Raw genomic sequence first — 13,243 nt, 5'->3', positions numbered from 1 at the left:
CCGCCCTGCGCCGGCCACTTCCGGGCTCACGCTGCCTTCCATCCACGCGGAGACGGGCGCGATGCTGCGCGCGGGGGGGGGGGCGTTGAATATTGATGCCGGAGGAAGGGGGCAGCTCGGAGGCCCGTCTCCCTCCTGGGGGAGGTCTGGTCCCGGAGCCCCCCAGGCAAGCCGGCAGGGAGGACCACCAACGCAACACGGGGGCTGACCCTCCACACGTGCCGAGGAAGCGAGCAGGGGAGATGGCGATGCTGTCCTCCTTGTGCGGAGCTGGAGCAGCCTTCACGTCTCGTGTGGACGGAAGGAGAGCCATTCTGAGTCTCCCTCTTCCCCGAGGCTCTTCGGAGACAATGGAGTGCGCCTTCGGGGGTGAAGCCAAACCGCGGCGGAGCAGCACCGAAGTGACTCCGGGCTGTGTGCCTGCAGGTCCTGGGCTGCCCAGAGGACAAGATCTGTCTTGATCCTCTGACCTGGTCCAAAGGGAAGCAGATCAATACATTGGGCATGTTATGGGTTGGGTGATCCGCTTTCCTGAGCTTGAGTCTGGACTAAGGATTAGGAGCTGCTGTGTTCGGATTCCATACAGGATGTTCAATCACAGAACTTTTCAGGATTTGGGCCTCTGCCATTGGCCCTTGAACTCTTGAGTTGTGATTCGCAGGTTGGAAGTTAAGACAGCCAATCACGTTGGAGGTGGGAGTGGCCCAGGCTTTCAGAAATGTATATAAGCAGTTGCTTTGCCCATTTCCCAGTTATGTAGTTCAATAAAGGTCCTTGCTGTTATCACTGTCTTGCCATGTGGGAACCCACCTACACTTCAGGGCACCAGCTAGGCTGCAGGAGTTGCCAGAAGGAGGCAAACAAGTGGCTTGAGAGACAGGTGGTAAAGTAGCAGATAAAAAGGCAAATGGCCTTGGAAAGGTGAAAACCCCCAGAACAGAGGCCTCGTGGACCTTTTTTTTCGTACTTTGCAATGGTGTTTTTTTACAGCAAAACCCAATCGTCAAGAGTAATCCAGTATTAAATCCAGAAATCTGAACATGGCCCAGCAGTTTTGCATCCTGGTCCACCAAATATTAAGAATCCCAAGCAAGCAAGGTTTATCCTATTTCTTGTAGTGGCTGGTGCTTCACATGGTGCCTTACAAATAGTGCAAGCTTACTTTATTACGCCATGTCTGCACATTATTTCAGCCTTGCAATAAAAAGCATATAGCCTGTTAGTGACTGATCTGCCTGTTTGGAGAGTCCACCTTTTCTCTGATGTGCAAAGGCTGAGCACTCTCTGCTGGTACAACATCCTGTGCCTTGTTATAGGCAGCTTCCCGTCTCCCACATTGGATAAACCTTTCCAAAGTTTCAACAAAATGGTAAGGGACAAAGAGGCAAAATGTGGAAAACCACATCAACATAAGCACATGACTAGAGCACAAGAGTACCATTTCAAATGGCTAGTATGCCTTTATTCTGGTCATTTTTTATTTTTTACTGTTAATGATCCGTTACAGCCTCATAACAGGAACCTCTTTCGGCTGAAGAGCAAGGTTTTTTAAATTCCCTAAATCTAGACCTTTAAGGACTTGCAGACCCAATTCAATAGGCAGCTTCCATTTTAAAATTTCAGTCTGCTAAAAGCTTTCCTATTCGACAAAACTTGTGCAGGCAATTGAGATATTTTAAGACCTCATCTCTGATTTTAATTTTTGTTCTTTTTACATGGTTTTTGTGTCCCTGGTTTCAGCAGCTACTAATGAGGATATAACCAAAAGGCAAAGAGAAAGATCTGCAGCCTGCTCCTGGATCTCTGCTCCTGGGTGGGGAGATATTCCAGGAAGGGCTAGAATCTACACTCATCATTTATTCACTTATGAGTATATATACCCTGCCTACTAACTGAAAGATGTGAAAGGGTGTGTGTGATTATAGCAAAACCAAACAGGAAAAGAAAAGAGTGCTCTGCAGTTATAAATTGATTTTATTTTGAAAATAATGCTATTATTAATCCTAGAAGGATAGGAGGAAAGCTTCAGAATTAGGCATTCAAGAAGCATTTGTTATATCCAAAACTTTTGCTATATAAAAAGGTGATAATGGAACTCCCTTGCATTGCTCCTTTAAAGCAAAAGGTTACCAACCTCTCTTCAAAGCCTGACACCTTCCCTGCATCTTCCATATAAATATATATTTTAAAATTCTTCCAGGCCTTTTAAACCCCTGCAATTTTAACAGATTATGTGATTGTCATGTTTTGAGCTATCGCTTACAAGCTGTGTAACTTTATCTTTGCTTCTCTTTCTGCCAGGAAGGATTTTCTTTAAATGCTACAAGGTGTAATTTTTATAATAGAGGAACCCCCCCCCCCCATTTAAGTGTGTTCAATTCATGCACAACTGTGCATATGCGTAGCACCAAAAACCCAATGGGGGAGAGACCTGAAGAGCCTCTACAAAACCCCAATGCACCTCCAGCCGACAAAGACTCCCTGGAGCCCAGAGGGCGTCCTCTTTAGGGTCTGGGAAAGAGCTCCTTGCAAGCACATTTCACTTATGCACGCAGGGAACCAGAACGTTACCCCCGTGTAAACGGGGAGTCGCCTGTACAGAATTTCTAAAAGGTTTTAGAGTTTTCATGCTGGGTCTTTACCAAGCAGTCATCTCTAACTAGAAGCCAGAAACACATAAGGATGCATTCAGTGACAAAGGCAAGCGGACTGCAGTCACAAGAGAAGCCCACCGGGGGGGGGGGAGGCAAGAGCTGAAAAAGCAGATGCAAAGGTATGAGAGAGAAGCCAGGAGGTGCACCCAGTGAGGAACTGGAGAGTGATGGCAGAGACCAGTGAGGAAGAAGATGTGTCTCAGCATCAAAAGCATCTGGAGGTGTTGGGCACAGGTGTGTAGACACACAGGTGGCTTTGCCCCCACCGATGATGATCCTTCACAAGGTCCTGTAGCCCCTGGGCAGGAAAAGGGCTTCCTCCACCCCCCTTTCAAACTCCAATTCCCAATTAAGCCTTTGCTTAAGTCCTTAGGTCCTGTGCCACAATATTTAGGAAGACCCTTGTGGTATCTCGGAGATTTTGTCCAGTGACTTCAGCAGTTCAGCCACCACCTGCAGCTCTTTTGCGCCAGAGAGCAGCTGCCTGGAATGAAAGCAGGAGGTTGTTAGAAAGAAAGGGGGGGGATGAGTGTGAGAGTGACTGCTTAGGCCAGGAATTACTTATTTATAAAAATATTTGTATGACCACTGTATCATAAAGATATATATCAAAGCAGTTTACAGCAATAAAAACATACAATAAAAACCACAAAAAGTTAAAAACAGACATCCATTAACCATTGTAGAAGGATGCATTCTAAATTGTCCATGGAGGCCTAGCAGAACAAAAATGTTTTCAGCAGGCGTTTAAAAGTTGGCATTGAAAAAGTTGGCTTGCTGAATCTCCAGTGGCAGAGAGTACCACAGGACTGGACCAATGACAGTAAAGGCTCAGTTTCTTGTTGCTGTCAAATGAACCTCACCAACTAAGGAACGCCCAACAGCCCTCCTGCAGATGATCTTGGTGATCAAGCTAGGGCATAAGGGTCTGGGATATAAGAGGTCAGGGGCTCCCCGAGGCACCCTGGGCCTAAGTTACAGATCCTGGCACAGCAATAAGTGGGCTTACTGGCAACTCCCTTATCCCCAACTGCACCCTTGGCAGGTTTTCAAGGAGGCCATGAAAGCATTTGGCTCAGAATAGAAGCTGGCCTACGCAGACATGGACATCTGAGTGAACTTTTGGGAACCTGGATAAAGTGGAGCAGAGACTGAGCTGCATTCCTAGCACACAGTTCAAGAGAAGCCCAAACTATTACTTCCATCTCTTTCGATTACAGATTCAGGTAACTCCCGTCCTGAATGGTAAGGGAAGTGCAGGGCTTTGGGGGAGGGCTCTGCCAGGGTCCCCCCCCCCCCGCCTCCTCCTCAAAGCTGGGCAAGTACTTACAAGGCTTTGGCATGTCATACCGGTTGCAGACACATCATTAAAAAACCACAATATTCCCCTAGTGACACAAACGGGACTTAAAATGCTGTGCTCCCTCTGTTTCCACCCAAGTCGGACTTGTCCACACTGAACATCTGTGGCTCTGTGGGATTTCACACAGGAGGCCGGAAAATGCCAGAGGCAGAACTTGGGAGAGTCTGCCTGCAAAACTAGCCCTCTGCCCAATGAGCTACAGCCCTTCCCAAGTTTGTCTTGATGGCAAGGGCTGAGGACTGAAACCATACTTCGTTTTCAGGGGAAGGGTTGTAGCTCCACACGCAGAAGGTCCTGGGTTCCATTTCCAATGGAATCTGCGGGAGACCCCCTGCCTAAAACCCTGGAGAGCTGCTGCCAGTCAGTGTAGACAATACGAAGTTAGATGGACCAATGGTTCTGACTCTGTAGAAGGCAGCTTCCTAAGTTTCTACCCTGTTCCCCTTTTTAACACATGGCTGCTGCTTTGAAGTTTCAGGGTCTTAAAGGAAGCGGCTTGTTGGGGGCTTGTGGAAGTCGGCTGGAGTTCATCACATCTCTCGCTGTGTGTTGGATCAGCAGAGTTTGTGGAGGCCCAGCAGAATCTTCAGAGATGCCTCGGCTATGGGGAAAACTCCTCTCCCACACAGTTCAGAGGAAGCAAGTGTTTCTTGTCTCCACACGCAAGACGAATCTAAACACTACTGACTACTGTATTGGCCTGAATATAAGCCACACTTTTTTTTTCCAAATTCCGACTGTGAAAAGTTAAAGTGTGGCTTAAATTCGTTACATTACAAAAATTGGCTTTTACAATATCACTGCTGAAACAGACATATGGTAAAATGGAACAATTTTTATTATTATTGCCGATTTGCAAGCTTGAGACTGTTGTGCAATTAACCCACAGGATTTTATTCTACATTTGCCATTTACAGGTGTGAGTGCCTGCGGAACTGTAGCAACTGAAGAGCGATTTCAGTGATTGTTTGGTAACTTTTGCTGGCTTGCAAGATCGAAGGCTTAAATTGGCTCAGAGTTACAATTCTACCAACCACAGCAATTTTCAGCCTGTAACCCAATTTTAAGGGAGCGGCTTATATTCGAGTATTGTCTATTTTTCCTTCCAGTGTGGTGTAGTGGTTAAGAGCGGTAGTCATGTAATCTGGGAAACCGGGTTCGTGTCTCCGCTCCTCCACATGCAGCTGCTGGGTGACCTTGGGCCAGTCACACTTCTGTGAAGTCTCTCAGCCCCACTCACCTCACAGAGTGTTTGTTGTGGGGGAGGAAGGGAAAGGAGAATGTTAGCCGCTTTGAGACTCCTGAAGGGGAGTGAAAGGCGGGAGATCAAATCCAAACTCTTCTTCTTCTTCTCCCCCCCCCCCCAATTTTAAAGGTGCAGCTTATTTATGGGTATGGCTTATATTTGGGCCAGTATGGTACTATATAGTTCTTTAGGTCTCTGAATTAAAGATACACGTGGACAGAGAGATCTGCTAACACATGGTGCTGATAATGCCAAGGTTGCAGGTTCCCTCCCTGCATGGGACAGCTGCCTATTCCTGCACTGCAGGGGGTTGGACTAGATGATCCTCAGGGTCCCTTCCAATTCTATGATTCTATGCTAGCTAATGCTACTGAGTAAAACCCATCCTCACAGACTCAGTCAGACAGGACCGGACAAGGAGAAGACAGAAGCAACGCTCTAGAGATTGTTATCCTTGTCTTCTCATTCCTGAAACAATGAGGGCGAATGTCTCTGCAAGTCATACCACTGACCGCTGGGGTTGCTATGTTGCCTGGCACCTTATCTCAGAGTGTGTGTGTGATGTGCTAACTCAAGGCCTGGACTGCGTCATTTAACTCATTTGTCCACATCACACAAGATGGCTCATCCATCTCTCATTGAGTTGCAGGTTGACTGGGGTTCATGTAGATTATAAGCTACAGGTGCCGGATGTTGAAATGTACCTGATGGATGGTTGGGACTTTGTGATGACAGCGAGGAGATTCTGCAAGGCAGCACTGGCATTTTGCTGCACGATGGCCAGGTTAGCCGAGTGGCTAGATTTCAAGGCTTCATTTTCTAACCTGTAGTTCTCCACCTGAACCTTTAAGGTAAAAAAAAGGGGGGAATACATCAGTGGCTCACCACCCCCAGCTACAGAGACATGTGGATAAAAAGCACAGAGGAGCTAGCTCAAAGGATCCTGGAGATGCCAGCAAGCAAGATTAGTTGAGAACGTTATTGCAAACAATGCAAGTCTGCTAAGCAGGTTTTTTTTTTTTATAAAAAAGCATTTTTCACCCTGCTTTTTCTGCCAAAACATGTATTTAAAGCCCTTGGCTTCCCCCAAAGCATCCTGGGAACTGTAGTTAACCCCAAAGAACTATAACCCCCAGCACCCTTAAACTACATTTCCCAGGATTCTTTGGGAGAAGCCAGGTGCTTTGAATTTATGGCGTGTAGCTAGCCACACACACAACACGTGGTCTGGGCAAGTTTCCTGGCAAAGGAGTTCAGCCGTGTCTCGCCTTCAACCTGCAACGTCTCCTGAGCCTCATAAACAGAACAGGAGAAGCGCCTGGGGTCTGGGTCAGGCCAGGGGCCCGTCTGGTTCCACATCCTACTCTCACAGGAAAACCCGCAAGAGCCAACTTTCCCCTCTTGCCCTTTCCAGCAACTGGGATTCAGAAGCTGCCTCTGCCATCCTGGCTAGGAGCCAGCTTAGTCCTCCCCTCCTCCCTGAATCGGTCTAATCCTCTTTTGGAGCCCTCCAGGTGGGTGACCCTCATGGCCTCTTGCGGGAGAGTCCCCCAGTTTAACTCTCCACCCTCCTCAGCTTTGCCTTAGCAGGTGCTCAGAAACACAAATGTCTGGCTTTTAAAAAGGACTGAGAAGAAAAGGAGACCCAGCGGAGGAGCCCCCAGGCCGTACCTGGAGGAGGCTGTTGTGCTGCTTCAGCTTCACAGTGCTGGTTTCAGCCTTCATGGCCCGTTTCTGGAATAGAGAAGAGCAGGGCTGGTCACTGGAGCCAGAAGAATAAAAGGGGGGGCGGGGAGACCCTGAGGTCCCACTATCAGTCAGAGGCAGTAGGCCTCTCACGACCAGCCGCCTGGAGCCACATGCCCTCCTTGTGGGCTTCCCACGGGGGGGGGGGGGAGCAGCGTCCCACCAGAGTCTAGGAGCAGAATCCCCCCACCTGCTTGCTGTTCCATTACAGATGGATCACATTCCCATTTTGCACAGCTTTCCAGGGGCCACACGCAGGGCCAGAGGAAAGCGTGCAGAGCAGCTGAGATAAAGTTGACCTTTTGTGCAGTTGGCATCTTTCTCCAGGCCCTCAGAAGGCAGTCTTCTCTCAAGGACACCGTCCAGGCTGGCAGAAGCCCTCAAGAGGGCAGGAAGTAAGGCTGATTCGGGGGTGGCCTGTGGAGGGTCTTTGGGGCCGGCAGCCTCTCCACAAGCTGCTGGGAGGAGCTGCCCATTGCCCCACCACCACCAAGAGATGGGTCAAGCGAGAGGGGCAGGTAGAGAGATCCGCTTCCATCTGAGATCTCAGAAACAAATTGAGGATAACGGAGACCACTGTCCCCTACAAACCAGGTGTATTATTCAGCAGTCGAGACACAGGGAAGAGCCATCCCAGGGCTGGGAGGGCCACGGTCTTCCTCCCCTGCAGGCCAGACTCACCGCCATCAGCTCAAGGTTCTCCTCCACCTGCTGCACCATCGCCTCCAAGTCCCGCGTCTCCTTCTCCTCTTTCCGCCGACTCTCCTCCAGGGTCCTTTCCAGCTGCTTGATTCTAGTTTACAAAAGGCAACAGCAGGGAATCAAGCCAAACTTTTGGGGGCCACCACCTCCTTGCTTCCATATATTCCTCCCCCCTCGGTGCCCCCTACCCTATAAACAGGATCATTCAGAATAGTGGTTTGCACAGCGCACTAAGGTAACAGCACAAAAAATGTTCAAAACAGTAACAATTTCTTGCACCTTCATTCAAAATCAAATTAAAACTATTTAAAGCAAATTAACAATTGAAGCTTTTAAACAAAACAGATTTGCTGCTTCCTCCTTGCCTCTTAGCGCCCCCCCCCCCGCCCAATCTCACTGCCTCCCAGTGGGATTGGCCATTTTAGTAATCACCATAGCTGATAAAGGACCAATTCAATTAGTATAAATTTGCAAGAGCATAGCAATACTTTGCAAGTGTGAAAGCCATCATCTCAGAAGAGATGACTCTCCCCCCGCAGCCCCATTCAAGGCAAGAGAAAATGACTCTTCAAGAGATTCAAAAAAATTGCAGGTGCAAATATTAAGGACTTATATTAAAAATAATACTATATGTGCTGCTCAATTGATTGGGAACACGTTTTAAGATGACTTAAAGGCATTCTTAATCAATGAATCCAAGTGACTGATTCACTGCTGAAGTCATAACAAAAATACTTTTCGAGGTTTGGGGTTTTGTTTTTGTTTTTTTGTGAGAAACCCAGTATGTGTACCTCTCTGCCTGACTCTCAGAAACTGCTTGAAGATGGCTGATCTTACTCCTAAACTTGGAATTTTCTTCTTTTAACTGCAAAAGGAAGAGCAAAAGAAATACCTAATTGAACGAATGTTTGCCTCGTATATCAGTAGCAAAGTTGTTTGGATGAAACTGGATTAAGACAATTTGTATTTTGGGATAAAGTAAAACATGAATATCTAAATTTTTGGTCAAGGACCCAGGTTTGACTCTGTCTGCAAAATTAAAGGGATTTTGAATTATTAGGAGAAAAAGGAACCGAGGAAGAATCCAGAGTTCATGGAGCCCAGAGGGCCACTATGAAGTCAGGATGTTGAAGGTGCCTTTAGGGTAGCCATATTTCAAACAAACCAAGACATATCAGGAATTTTCCTGATGTATGGCAAGCCTACTTTAAGACACCAAAACCCCATCTCTCCACAACCAGGTTCCTGGCTGGGATCCACACTAGTACAGAGCCTCCAAGTAGCCTTTGAGCAGTCCCTGGGGCGAGTTTCAAAAGTGTGTGTGATTTGGGGGAAGTGGGGAGTGGAACAACTCTCACTGTTAATTATAATAACCTTCTGATGTTTTTAAATACTAGTTTACAACAGTCTTGTTAATAATTTTAATGTTTATTGTAAGCTACTCATAAGATTTGTTACATTCAAGAGGCATATGAATAAAATAAAACAAAAAATTAATGGGAGGGGGGGGGAGATACTGCTCCTCCCGAAAAGCCTGAGGTGAGCACAGGCCCCTGGGGGCCCATATGGTCCAGCCTACACAGGGGCCCCAATGGAAAGCTCACAAGCGGGGCCTGAGTGCAACAGCAACTCTTCAGCTGTGCATTCCGGGGTAGACTGCCCCTGGGCAGGGAGGCTCCTGCTATCCCACTAAACCAGGCATAGGGAAACTCAGCCCTCCAGATGTTTTGAGACTACAAGTCCCATCATCCCTGACCACTGGTCCTGTTAGCTAGGGGTGATGGGAGTTGTAGTCCCAATACATCTGGAGGGTCAAGTTTGCCTATGCCTGCACTAAATGTTCATATGGAGAGCTAAGCTGGATTGGCCCAAAGGGAGCCCATCTGGTCCCGCATCCTGGCCTCACAGTGGCCAACCAAGATGCCACAACGAGAAGCCCCAAAACAGGACTGGAGCAAGAGCTCAGAAGCATTACTGCCTCCAACGGGGGGGGGGGCAGCAAAAATAAATTGGGTGGCAGGAATTAAGAAGGGCTACAGAACACTTCCTTCCCTCGCGCAGCCTGGGACTTGAGAACCTCGAAGCAGACCCATTTGCCAGGGAGCAATCCTGGCCTCCCAGCTCATTCAGGAGACGTGGACTCGCTATTCAGATGGAAGGAGGAGCATTAGGAAGAGACCCAAGCAGCCTACAATTCAGATTCCCATCTTCCTCACTTCTTCGTAAGTCGGCTGGCAAGGAGGCAGATAAAAGCTGTCTCCCCCGGCAGCTCCATCCACAGGCAAGCTCTGGTCCTCCTTGGCCCCCAGCTTCCACGGAGTAAACCTCTGGAGCTCAGACAGGTCAGAGGGCTTGCAGCAAAGAGAGTCACGGGTGCTGTCCAAGGAGGTGCTGGCCATCTTGCCCAGGTGGGCCTCTTCAATGGCTGATGGCTGGTAGGTGCTGCTCCATTCGCTGTCCTCGTCTTCATCCTCCAGCGAGGAGTTAGTTGCCATTGGGTTCGGGGGAAACAGCTTGTGGAAGGCCACATCCAAAGACCCAGGGGACGAGGTGCTGTCGTCCAGGAGTGAGAACCTGGAGGAATCCTAAAATGTCAAAGGGGGGAAATCTGTTCTCAGCCTAAGGAAGAGCCTTGGGATACTTCAAAAACACAGCCCATCACTCAGGAAAAGAAACCCATGGATACCTGACTGTAGTTGCTTAAGAGCAGCGGCTCCGCTGCAGCTCCCAAACACCGTGTGTGTGTGTGTGTGTGTGTGTGTGTGTGTCACTCTCCCCTCTCCCCTCCCAGAGGGGGCTGTAAGGGCCTGCCTGAGCCTGAGGGGGTGCAGGCAGCACAGGCACAGCTTTCCCACCGCTGGAGGGGGGGGGGGAAGGAGGAGCCATGCAGGACAGCAGCGCCCCCCTCTCACCGCCCAGCCCCGTGGCGCCTGGGGCAGGTCTCTCCTCCCGGCCCCCCCCCTTTCCTCCGCCAGTAGCCTTCTCTCTGCAGAGCCACTACTCTTCCCACCTGTGGCGCAGGAAAGAGGGAGGCCCGTGAGTGCGGGGAGGGGACTCAGCCACTTGCCCCCTTGATTCCTGGTGCCCCCCATCACCCGCTTTGCCCCCCAGGCCTTACCTTGGGGCTGCTGGTGCTTGACCCCGAGGAGGCCAGGGCAACGCCGCTCAGCCCCTGTGCTTCCTCCAGGACAGGGGCTGCCAAATACTGGTTCTTGCTCCGCACAAACTCCTTGAAGGAGAAGGGGTTGGCCTCTTCCTCCTCAGGTGCAATGGAAGATCCAGCTGGAGGAGGAAGCCAAGGAAGGAACGAAGCCTTACAAACAGGGGAAGGAATAAGAGGGAAGATCTAGGACTGGGGGGGGGGGGAATGCACAGCCCCACCCCAGGGATGCTCATTTTCCTTGCAGCTGCAAACACACACCTGCCTTGACTATGATAAGGGGCGACTTTTATGGCTCCCCCTGGAAAAAACAGGAGAGACGCCTAGCAGTTAGAGCAAGGGTCAGCAAACTTTTTGAGCAGGGGCCAGTCCACTGTCCCTCAGACCTTGTGGGGGCCGGACTATTTTTTTGGGGGGAAGGGATGAACGAATTCCTATGCCCCACAAATAACCCGGACTGTCTGCGGTCTGGATTGAGAAGGCGATTGGGCCGGATCTGGCCCCTGGGCCTTAGGTTGCCTACCCATGAGTCAGAGCTTCAGGCTGGAGAGAGATTCTGGTGGAGTCCCCAAGGGGCATGGCCTGGGGAGCCTCACCTACCTCACAGGGCTGCTGTTGTGGGGAGAACCGCCCTGGGGTTTTGGAAGAAGGGTGCTGTACTAATTTAATTAGTTAATAATGAAAATAATGCCCCTTTTAACTCCCTGGGAATACAAAAGCAGTCCAAAGCAAAGGACTAGTCCCAGAGGGGACTTCCTCTCTCTCGCAGGAGCCTCGGCTGCCCCTTTCCCTTCAAGCGCTTTTCACAACCAAGACCCTCCTTGTTCTTGCCGAGGCAGCGCTCCAGGCAGCCACTCCCGAGCCGCTTCCAAGGGAGGCGCTCTGCACGCGCTCAGGAGCACCGCCCTCCGCGCTCTCCTTCCGACCCTCTCCTCTCCCGGAGTCCCGCCCATGCTCAGAGTCCTACCAGCGGGGCCCGCCCGGGGCTGCTGGCGCGGGAAGGAGGCTTGGCCCGCGGCGGGAGGGCGGCCGGGCCCCGCCATGGAGCCGCGCCGAGGGAGCCCCGCCCGACCGCCCCTTCCCGGGCTCCGGGCGGGAGGGAGAGCCAAGAAAGGGCAGAGTCGCACGCGCTGGCCACAACTTCCGGCACTCCTTCGGCACTTTCTCTCGAGGACGCGCCTCAAGCACGACCCCCCCCCCGCCCCCGCTCCTGGGAACTGTAGTTTGTTCAGTGCGGCCCCTAGTCCAGCCCCGGAGCAGCGGAGATAGTAAAAGCACAACTTCAGGCAATACCAATGAGACGGAAACATGGAAGGTGCTTAAAGAAGCCAGGGTGGCTACCTAAGGAACTTTTTACAGATAGGTAGCCGTGTTGGTCTGCCATAGTCAAAATAAAAAAATTCCTTCCAGTAGCACCTTAAAGACCAACTAAGTTAGTTCTTGGTATGAGCTTTCGTGTGCATGCCTGAAGAAGTGTGCCTGAAGCTGTGCACACGAAAGCTCATACCAAGAACTAACTTAGTTGGTCTTTAAGGTGCTACAGGAAGGAATTTTTTTATAAAGAACTTTTAACTGAGTTAAGATTTAAAAAGGATGTGTACAAAAAATGGAGAATACTACACACTGTTGCAAGATCAACACACGGGGTAACACCACAGGAGCTTGGGGCATCATCACTCTTTAATCCCTGTGAATATCAAGCCATGTAACATGCTACACAGCTCGAGTTTTCCTTGTACAAGTACTGCCATCTGCTGCATTTTGACATTATGACCAGCAGCAGTGGAGAACCCACCTTCCTTATGTGTGTGTGTGTGTACTAAAATTAGAAAATAAAAGATAATAATTTATTATTTATACGCCACCTATCTGGCTGGGTTTCCACAGACACTCTGGGCGGCTTCCAGCAAAATATTAAAATATAATAATTCATCAAATATTAAAAGCTTCCATGTATCATTTTGCTTTGTGGTTTGTGTTATTACGATGGAAAACTTAATAAAATTTATTTTTAAAAAATAAAAAATATATTGAAAGCTTCCCTAAACAGGGCTCCCTTCAGATATTATATAATAATAAATTATTATTATTAAGATAAGTCCATTCAGTGTACAGTGGTACCTCGGGTTACAGACGCTTCAGGTTACAGACTCTGCTAACGCAGAAATAGTACCTCGGGTTAAGAACTTTGCTTCAGGATGAGAACAGAAATCGCATGGTGGCGGCAGGAGGCCCCATTAGCTACAGTGGTACCTCAGGTTAAGAACAGTTTCAGGTTAAGAACAGACCTCCGGAACGAATTAAGTTCTTCCCCCGAGGTACCACTTTACTGAAGGGAACCAGGCAGGGGCCTTCTCGGTGGCGGCGCCCTC

At 49.5% G+C, this 13,243-nt stretch overlaps 1 protein-coding gene across 2 annotated transcripts; it reads right to left on the bottom strand.

Moving 5' to 3' along the window:
* Positions 1 to 1,956: 1,956 nt before the first annotated feature.
* On the bottom strand, positions 1,957 to 11,961 carry LOC308570398 (endosome-associated-trafficking regulator 1-like). Of its 2 annotated transcripts, XM_081165204.1 has the most exons (8): positions 11,839 to 11,960; positions 10,830 to 10,993; positions 9,928 to 10,296; positions 8,503 to 8,576; positions 7,691 to 7,802; positions 6,935 to 6,997; positions 5,968 to 6,107; positions 1,957 to 3,138 (listed from the first exon to the last, which is right to left on the bottom strand). In XM_081165204.1, the coding sequence occupies exons 1-8, from the start codon at positions 11,912 to 11,914 to the stop codon at positions 3,045 to 3,047; spliced, it is 1,092 nt and encodes a 363-aa protein (XP_081021330.1). In that variant the 5' UTR covers positions 11,915 to 11,960; the 3' UTR covers positions 1,957 to 3,044. The 2 variants fall into 2 exon arrangements, with proteins under 2 accessions (XP_081021330.1, XP_081021331.1); XM_081165205.1 differs by lacking the exon at positions 5,968 to 6,107 and having other exon boundaries at positions 11,839 to 11,961.
* Positions 11,962 to 13,243: the final 1,282 nt, after the last annotated feature.

Source organism: Podarcis bocagei (assembly GCF_964188305.1).
Source record: "Podarcis bocagei genome assembly, chromosome: 12".
NCBI classification, from domain to species: domain Eukaryota; kingdom Metazoa; phylum Chordata; class Lepidosauria; order Squamata; family Lacertidae; genus Podarcis; species Podarcis bocagei.
This window is presented reverse-complemented; position numbering and strand designations above follow the sequence as displayed.